This window comes from Cucurbita maxima, unplaced genomic scaffold, assembly GCF_002738345.1.
Source record: "Cucurbita maxima cultivar Rimu unplaced genomic scaffold, Cmax_1.0 Cma_Scf00012, whole genome shotgun sequence".
Taxonomy (NCBI): domain Eukaryota; kingdom Viridiplantae; phylum Streptophyta; class Magnoliopsida; order Cucurbitales; family Cucurbitaceae; genus Cucurbita; species Cucurbita maxima.
The window spans coordinates 3,835,316-3,844,933 of record NW_019272028.1 but is presented as its reverse complement, the minus strand read 5'-3'; the positions used below and the strand labels follow the sequence as shown (position 1 = coordinate 3,844,933).

The 9,618-nt window shown below is 35.0% G+C and overlaps 2 protein-coding genes across 2 annotated transcripts; one reads left to right on the top strand and one right to left on the bottom strand.

Annotated features, from left to right (window-relative positions):
* Window positions 1-288: 288 nt before the first annotated feature.
* LOC111487641 (glucan endo-1,3-beta-glucosidase 2-like) lies at window positions 289-3,715 on the bottom strand. Its single transcript, XM_023135119.1, has 4 exons — window positions 3,559-3,715; window positions 1,457-2,710; window positions 1,327-1,354; window positions 289-605 (listed from the first exon to the last, which is right to left on the bottom strand). The coding sequence occupies exons 1-4, from the start codon at window positions 3,629-3,631 to the stop codon at window positions 449-451; spliced, it is 1,512 nt and encodes a 503-aa protein (XP_022990887.1). The 5' UTR covers window positions 3,632-3,715; the 3' UTR covers window positions 289-448.
* A 1,588-nt stretch (window positions 3,716-5,303) lies between these two features.
* On the top strand, window positions 5,304-6,997 carry LOC111487740 (pentatricopeptide repeat-containing protein At1g66345, mitochondrial). Its single transcript, XM_023135257.1, has one exon. It carries the CDS (start codon window positions 5,362-5,364, stop codon window positions 6,976-6,978), a length of 1,617 nt encoding a protein of 538 aa, XP_022991025.1. The 5' UTR covers window positions 5,304-5,361; the 3' UTR covers window positions 6,979-6,997.
* The last annotated feature ends 2,621 nt before the right edge of the window (window positions 6,998-9,618 follow it).

Here is a 9,618-nt window from a genome sequence, read left to right as displayed (position 1 = left end):
AATCTGTATTATTATAGGGATAGTTGAGTCCGTATGTATCCCAAAGCTAGTCAACATCTACTGGAACGGTTGAAAATAGGGGACCAACTAAGCCTCTAATAAAACTTAAATAAAGCAAACATTTGTATTCATAAGTTTAAATTTTGTTCTTAAGGGGTATTATAACCTCATAAATAGTCATAACCTTAGAAATCACTAACAATTCAAGCCATATACTTGTATTATAAGCGTAAAAATGCGAACTTTTAAAGCTATAGAAACTAGTAGATAAAGAAATACACGGATTCATACGACGAACGAATTTATAATTTAACCAAAGAATATTGCATCAGTTTTAGCCAACAGCCTAATACAATTCCAGTTCTCCACAGCTCCATCTTGAATTGTACAAAATTTAATGGAGGAAAAGAGGAGAGAACAAGCTAAAACTACCCGAACGAAATCCTTTCTACAACCAAATGGAACTCCCAAGCAGGGCGCCAACCATCATCATCACTGCACAACTCAAAGCACCATACCCATAAGCGTTTGCAGAAGAATCTGAGTTCGTGGAGTTCATTGATGGGGCTGTGATGTTTGCCAAGGTGCCATTTCTACCAACAACACTGTAACCCAAGAGATCACCAAAACTTAACATCAATCAATGATTCCTAACAAGAAAGGTTTTTGACATTGTTCTTAGGATGGGTTTGAAAGTGATTTTAAAATTAAGCAATTTTAGCCGGAGGATCAGGATTATGTTAGGATCGCACAACAATGCACACACTCGATTTAGATGAACACGAAGAACAGGAGAGAAAAACACACTCGATCTAGATGAACACAGATGACTTCAAGTGTGTACAACATTAGGATGGTGTGTACAGTAAGACCGACAATGTATACTAGAGAGACAATGTGTACAGTAAGAGAGAATACAGAAACAATGAGAGAATACATAAAGTATACTTTCAAAGCACAATCTAAGAGTATATATATGGTTCAGTTTATTATATATAGTTTTATCGGATATAACATCTACTGTATCTATACATGTCTAAGGTACATATATAGTTTTATCAGATCTAACCATCCATTATATATATACTATATATAGCTTTACTACGTATAATCATTAAGTAAGCTATAAATAAGCAGCACACTCTATAACCCAACCGATTACTCTACTAAAAAGTTCTTAAATCGCCACTTAAACCTAAATACTCGAGGTTCTAGCTCAAGATTACCTACTTGGATACTATACTAAATGACCATTAAACTCAAAAGCGAATCGATACATTAGTGTGAATTTAATATGTTCCCAAAAAGTTTCTTAATGAAGTTTACCTTCCTATAAATGAGCAGGATCCATGACCTGCATTCATCAATCAAAGCAACAGAAAGACAAGTTAGCAGTGAAGATGTGCAGAAGAACACGAGGAGAAAAACAAGTGATGAATTATGAACATTCTCGTACTTGGGTTTGTGGTTGTAACAGCAGCCACCCCATTGAAATTACACGACCCGGACATCTTCCCCATTTGATGATAATAAGTATTGAAAGCATATGTTGCATGAGCCATCACATTGTCAGGCTCATAGCACGGCTGCCCTTGAAGCAAAGCTGAGCAGTCTACCCTGCCAGGTCCACATGCCCAATCCAATGCAGCCTGTAGCATCTTCCGATCCGCGCCATCTTTTGCAGCACAGTATGTCGGGTTCATCGTATCGTTTGCTAACACGAGTCCTGATCCTGTCAAGTGTAGAATGTATATGGACCTTCCATTTGCATCAAACAATCCCCAATTCTTCTCAGAGATTGGCCCAGATTTCATGTCCTCATTATATAGCTCATAAATGTAAGTACTAACAGCAATCCCTGGATGTTTAGGAGTTCCAGTTTTGTTCAACACATGCCTAATTAAGTTGCTGTTGTAAGTGTTAGCATTGTCCAAGGTAGCATCTGGCTCATTAGAGCCACCTTTTGATGGCCAGCCAGTTTCTGAAACTACAATGGGTATGTTACTGAAATTTAGAAGCGCCATAGCAAAGTAGGCTGCATCAACAATTGTATCAAAAGCATTGGTGTAGGAAAGAAGCGTGTTCTGATCGATGGCTTCTTTATTCGAAGGGAGAGGCTTTAAGAGTGCATAATCCAACATGATATAGCGATTAGATTGCATATAGTCATAGTAGGGGTAGACATTGAGCATGAGGAAGGAGTTAGTAGATTGCAAGAAACCAAGAAGGGGGACTATCACAGAATCCAATGATGAATTGAAGAAAGCTTGCGAAGGCGGGAACGAATCAATAATAATCGAAGACGAAAGAGGCGTCGAGACCTTGATTTGGTGGTCAAGGTTGGATGCAACAAGTGCTGAGTGAATGTATTTCAAGGCATTGACAAGGATCTTAGCTGCATTAGGAAGAGTTGTAAGGACTTCAGAGCCAACAGAAATGGCAGTGATGTTAGTAGCTGGATAATGTGCTAAGACATTGTGATTAACCCAGTTAGCTGCTGTGGAGTTTGATTGGCCAATTCCTAGAAGCTGTTCATTAGGGACAGATACCATAACTTGAATGCCTGTGTTTGCAAGGGCTATAAGCATGGCCCCATCGGCATCGTATAACCGAACGTGTCGAATTTGTTGAGCTTTCAAGAGGGCTACTACTTGAGTTGGGTGAGGCATTACTGAAAGATCTGTTCCTATATTCACACCAACAAATACATCTGCAAGAACAAATCACAAAAAATGGTATCACAAAAAATGGTGATCACCCATTAATTTGTATTAGGATTATATGCCTAAACTCAAGATTTATGGAATATAATATCCAAGCAGAGGTCAGAGCTCTAATATATAAAAGATTAATAGAGGATGTTCCGTTTTCTAGGGAGAGGTTTCCACACCCTTATAAAGGATGTTCCGTTTCCTTGCCAACCAAGGTGAAATCTCACAATCCACTCCCATTGGGGACTCAGCATCCTCGTGGGCACATTGCTTGGCTGAACTATCTCTATTCTTTTACTCCCATTGGGGGTCCAGCATCCTCATGGGCACATCGCTTGGTATCTAACTCTAATACCATTTGTTACCTTTCAAGTTCCTGCTACTGATATTGCTACTGATATTGTTTGTTTAGGCTTTCACTCTAAAACACGTCTGTTATAAAAAAATGTTTCGTTACACTCTAGAGTGGGATCTGATAGTATCTTAAAAGTTACAAATGGTTTGATTGAGTGCGATAAATGTTCATAATCCACGGTCCATTAATGACAGAGCAGCAGCAATTCACTACCCATCCAGCTACCACTCTGGTGGCATTTAACCAATGTAGTGCTTTCCCTTTCCTCCTTTTGTCTTATTCTCTTCTGGGTTCCTCGTGTTTCACACAGATACAAAAATGAACTCCAACAAACCCACATTCATCACATTCACAAAACGAAAAACATCTCAAACATCCATAAAAGCAGCAAGAACAACGGTAAATCCCTTGAGAAAAAAGCATAGATTGAGCTGAAATCACTGAAAGAACAGAGTTGGAGGAACAAAGTAGAGTGAAGTAAGCAGCACTCACCTTCAGCAAAGGCCTGCAGAGACAACAGGGAAAAAATGAAGAGGAGAAATGAAAGAGCCATTGGAGAATCCATAGCTTTGTTGTTGACACAGAGATTAAAGAACCCAAAAATGGGAGAAGAAAGCGAGAGAAAGGGAGAGGGGGAATCAGTGGAAGAACAGAATGAGTGTAGGCAAGTTAAAACCAAGGTAAAGCAACCGATAAAAAGTGGAAAAAGATGCAGGAATATATGGACAACACAGAGAGAAGTAGGGTCCAGGGACCCACTTATCACGTGGATGCCTAGTCAGATCGATCGGACGGTCAAAAATGGTTTTAATTAAATTTTTTTGGTCTTATTACTATTTTTTTGTATGATAAAAAAATATTTTATTTTGGTAACAATTAACTTTAAAAAATTACTTTTAAAATTACAAGAATTAAAATGAAATATTTATATTAATGATTAAAAATAAAAATTTAATATAAATATGAGCAGTAAAAAGTAGTTTTTTTTTTGTTTTTACCACAAAATCCACCGGCAAAGGCCGGGGTGTAAAGTATCGTTATCCGTGCAAGAGCCGTTAGTGATCGTGGAGCCAATAAAAAGGAGGGAAATTTAGTGTTTGTGGACCCCACATCCCAATAAATAAAATAATAAAACGAGCTGGTTACATTTTTAACGGTCATTTTTACCACTTTTTATGAGTCCTTTTATTTTTACCACTAATGCAATATGTACTATTATAATTATTAAAGTACATATTGCTTTTTATTTTTTATTTTTTTAATAATTAGAAGAAATTAAAATTCTACTCATTTTAAGGAATTATTTATGATAATTTTTATTATCCCGATTAATTTATGCGACGCCTATTTCTTTTTATGTTTAATTATGAATGATATGTTGACATGACCATATTAGAATTTACACCATGACAAGCATAAAAATATTATGTACGTCTGTTTTATATACCCATTTTATTTTAAATGTGGAACCTCGTGCATAGTGAATATCACATAATCATGGATTACTTCCTTGATATGTTAGGTACGAATGCGCACTAAGAACCCCCTAGATGAAAACCACACCGTTAAGAGTTGCTCTTTAGGATATAAAATTTTGACCTCACTAAAAATGAGTAGATATTTGTAATAGCCTAAACCCAACGTTAGTCGATAATGTTTGTTTTCGCCCGTTACATATCGTCCTCAACCTCACGATTTTCACACGCGTTTGACTGATGACGATTTATAATGGGCCAAAGTATACAATATTTGTTAGCGGTGGGCTTAAGCTATTATAAATAGTATAAGAGGCAGGCATCGAGCAGTGTACTAGCGAGAACGCTGACCCCCAAGGGGAGTAGATTGTAAAATCCTACCGGTTCGAGAGGGAAATGAAATATTCCTGTGGAAACCTCTGCTTAAAAGACGTTTTAAAACTGTGAGGTTTACAGTGATACATAATGGACTAAAGTAGACAATATCTACTAGTGGTGACCTTAGGTAGTTACAAATGATATCAGAGGTAGTCACCCGATGATGCGAGACACTGGTCAGAGTCGGGCTAGACCCTCTCCATAATAGATACGTGTTAAAATTGCGAGACTGACGACAACAAATAATTAAACAAAGCAAACAATATCTACTCGCGGCGTCAAGGCGGGCTTGGACTGCGGCGTCAAGGCGGGCTTGGACTGTTAAAATAGTTTAGTGGTTTGCTCCTTGCACTTTCATTTTTTTCTTAACGCTCAAAACAAATCTAGTGCGCCAAAATCCACTTTTAGTATGCTTCAAATTCTCTAGTTTTCTCTAAAATCAATGGCATTTCTTCGCCGAAAACTGTCAACATTTATTCTCTCGTCGTCCAAAATTTCCTTCTGTTCATCCATACGAAAACTTAACTCAATTACAGCTGCAGGTGAACTCATCAACAACGATGCAGTAGTAAATTCAATATGCGATTCATTCACAAGACGCGAAAGCTGGGACACTCTAACTCGAAAATTCGAGACTCTCGAACTAAACGATTCCTTGGTCCAAAAAGTCTTGCTCAAATTCCAGCAGCTTGTTGATTCCAAACGCGCTCTAGGGTTCTTCCACTGGTCGGCCAAGAGGAAGAATTTCAATCATGGGGTTCAATCTTATGGTATTATGATTCATATTCTAGTGAAAGCTCGGTTGGTTAACGATGCTCGAGCTTTGCTCGAATCAATTTTGAAGAAAAATGAAGGTAGCTCTTTCAATTTCTCTATTGTAGATTCTCTATTGGATACTTATGAGGTGACTGATTCATCCCCATTTGTGTTCGATTTATTGATTCAAACTTGTGCTAAATTGAGATTGATTGATTTTGCTTTGAATATGTGTGCTCATTTGGAGGAACGTGGGTTCTCGTTGAGTTTGATAAGTTTCAATACTTTGCTTCATGTTGTGGAAAAATCTGATGAGAATCGTAAGGTTTGGAAGATTTATGAGCAAATGATTAGGAAAAGAGTTTACCCCGATGTGATTACTGTTAGGATCATGATCAATTCGTTGTGTAAGGAAGGTAAATTGCAAGAAATTTCTGATATGTTGAGTAGAATCCATGGCAGTCGTTGCTCTGCTTCTTTGATTGTCAATGGCTGTTTGATTTACAGGATTTTGGAGGAGGGGAGAGTTGAAGATGGTGTAATGTTGTTGAAGAGAATGTTGCAGAAAAACATGATTCTTGACGATATTGCTTATTCATTGATTGTTTATGCTAAACTGAAAATTGGGAATATAAAATGTGCACAGGAAGTGTTTGATGAAATGTCTAAAAGAGGATTTCAGGCAAATTCTTTCATTTATACATTGTTCATTGGCGCCCATTGTAGAGATGGAAGGATTGAAGAAGCTCATTGCTTAATGGAAGAGATGGAAAACATGGGTTTGAAGCCATATCCTGAAACCTTCAATCTTCTCATTGAAGAAGGGTGTGGAGATTCAGAAGAAAGCTTGAGACTGTGTGAGAAAATGTTAGAAAGAGGGTTTGTTCCCAGTTGTTCATCTTTCAATGTGGCAATAGCTAAGATTTGTGAGGAAGGAGATGTGAAAAAGGCTAATGAAATGTTAACCATTTTATTAGATAAAGGGTTCTTGCCTGATGAAACCACTTACACCAATCTAATCATAGGATATGGGAAAATTGGTGAAACTCAGGAGATTCTTAAGCTATATTATGAAATGGATGCTAGATTACTGTCTCCTGGCGTGTCGGTTTTCTTTGCACTGATTGGGAGCTTTTGTCAATCTGGGAAATTGGAAGAAGCAGAGAAATATTTCAAGATTATGAAAGATAGGTCTATACAACCAAGTGTATCTATATATCAAACATTATCCTTGTTCTATTTGAAGAAGGGTAATAGAGCAAAGGCTCTAGAACACTATAATGAGATGATGTTCAATGGATAGAAGCTTTGTTTGTTTCTAAGCATTTGCAGGTTTTTATATGGAACTGACATGTTGATATGATATTCGTTCTCTTCTCTGGCAGAGTACTTGATGTTGAAAGAAGCTTACTCATTCGAAAGGTAAATTGGCGCCTTCTATTTATTTATGCCTATACTTTTACTTAAATCAAAACTCTTCTGAATTCAATTGCTAGTAGGTATTGTTCACTTTGGCTTGTTACATATCGTTGTCAATCTCACGGTTTTAAAACGCGTATGCTAGGAGAGGTTTCCACATCAGTTGTTAGAAGTAAGTTATTGATTCTTGATTTAGCCCAGCCATTCTATGATAAGGAAGGGGTCAATTCGAATGGAACTTCATCTTCAAGAAAAGAGTGGTCATGCTTTTTTATTGGTTGTTTGTGCTGATTCTTGAGGTTAAGTTTTTGCATTTTTAGTCGGCATATGAATTCCTTCTTATTAGTGTAGCTTGCACGGTCTAGTCGCCCTCAGTTAATAAGTGTTGATCGGCCTCGGCCTCGGCCTCGGTCAGTAGGAACTGTTAGGAATCATGGACCTCCACAATACTATGATATTTTTCCATAAGCTCTCATGGCTTTGCATTTGGTTTCTCCAAAATGTCTCGTACCAATGAAGATATATTCCTTACTTATAAACCCATGATCAATCCTCCCAACAATCTTCAATAGGAGCTGGTTTCCTTAACCGATTGGTTCCACTTAAATTCTGGTGTTTAATGTTCATCGTCTCCATCATCATTTAGTTTTGCTTTTTCATATTCTTGCTCATTTTGTTGAATGTGGTATGAAAGTCTTTCGAGCAAGCCTTTTCTTCTCCAAATAACCTCAACTATTGTTGTCAAAATCTAAAGAAAGCAACTCATCTCATCTTCATGTGACAACAACGGTAAAATTTGTTTGAGAAAGTGAAGAAGAACTAGGCCGGCAAAACAAAAGAAACATGTACACTAATGTGATATTGGCACATGCTCGCTTGAAGGTCAACCTTGACCTCTTCCGTGAGGTTGTTCATAGGGTCAGTCACAACCTCTTGTCGAGGCCAACCACAGGTCTTATCTTCTTATTTGTTCCATGATTTGGTCTCTTTATGTGTTCGATTCGACTGTACTCGTGTTATTCTTTTCCTTATTGGTTTTGCCTAGATTCAATTTTAGCCCAAATAAAAAGTACACCTTTGATGCATTCTTCAAGAGAATCAAATAAACAACCTACAACAATAAGGTATTAAAAATTAAGTTTAAAACTAATAAAAAAATTAATAAAATATAAAATATTGCCAACAATTTTCTCATCAAATATTTATTTTCAAAAAAAAAAATAAATAAATATAAAAGTTAAAATTAATATTATTTTAAATATAAAAAATTTTCTGCTCATTAAATTAATTTAAAAATAGTAATCAATCGAATTTTAATTTGTGGCATAGTCATAAATTCATGATTTACAACAAATTAATGTTTCATCACAACCATTTCTAATTCTTATTTTATTTGAAGTATTCAAAGTTCGATAATAATATAATATATATTTTAATTAAAATAATAATAGTAATATAACATTTTTAAATTGGTAAAATTATTTAACGAATGTGAATATTAAATAATTACTATGTTTTGATATGCAGTGAGTGGAAAATAAATCTAGTGTTTGTTAGAATATGTTTATATATATATTAAAAAAAAGAAAAATAATAAATAAAATAAATAAAAATTAATCTCCAAAAAAAGATAATATAATATAATTTCATAATTCATAATTTTTTTATGGTTAATAATTACAAAATTTAAAAGGAAAACACCTATAAAATAAACATGAATTTTGATATTATTCCCAAAATTAGAAAATAGATAATAAAACTCCGTTAGTAGCAGTAACGGCGTTAAGTTGAGTTTTGTGGAGTCGCGGCGAGGGATGGTTTTGTATCCGATGTTGACGTCTGAATCTACACTTTTTTCCCTTTTAATTTCTTTTTTTTTTCGGTGGGGTCCACAAAACAATATAATAATAATAATAAAAAAAAAGTATAATAATACTTCTACTACTACTAATAATAGTTTTTAAATATAGGAATTTTTGTTCAAAGGGTTTCACTTAAGATTTTTTTGTAAAATAATTTACAAATAATAATAATAGGTAAGTAATTTAAAGAAACTCATAAATAAAAATAAAGGAAGGAATGAAACTTAAAATTTTAATAGTTTACTAAAAATTTTAAAATAATTTTATTTATTTTCATTTATAATTGATACAAAAAATAAAAAGCTGTAACGTTTATTAATATATTTACAGCAAAATTAGAACAGATATATTAGGTAAAATTTTGAATTTTTAATTAAAATATGTGTACAAGACAAAATATTCTAAAATTATTTATCAAATATGAGTGATATTTTCTAAATATAGAAATAATTAGTTTTCTCATTTAAAAAAAAAAAGTAATTGAGTTTTTTCTTTTTTTCATATTTATTGTGCCAAAAAAAAAAAGCCGCGTTGGGAAGGCTTTAGGACGGACGAGGCGCGTGTTAAGCACGAAGACTGAGGAAAAGTAGGATTGGGTTTTGGTAAATGACGTGGCAAGAGTGGAAGTTGACTCTTCATTATTTTCCATGGAGTTGCACATG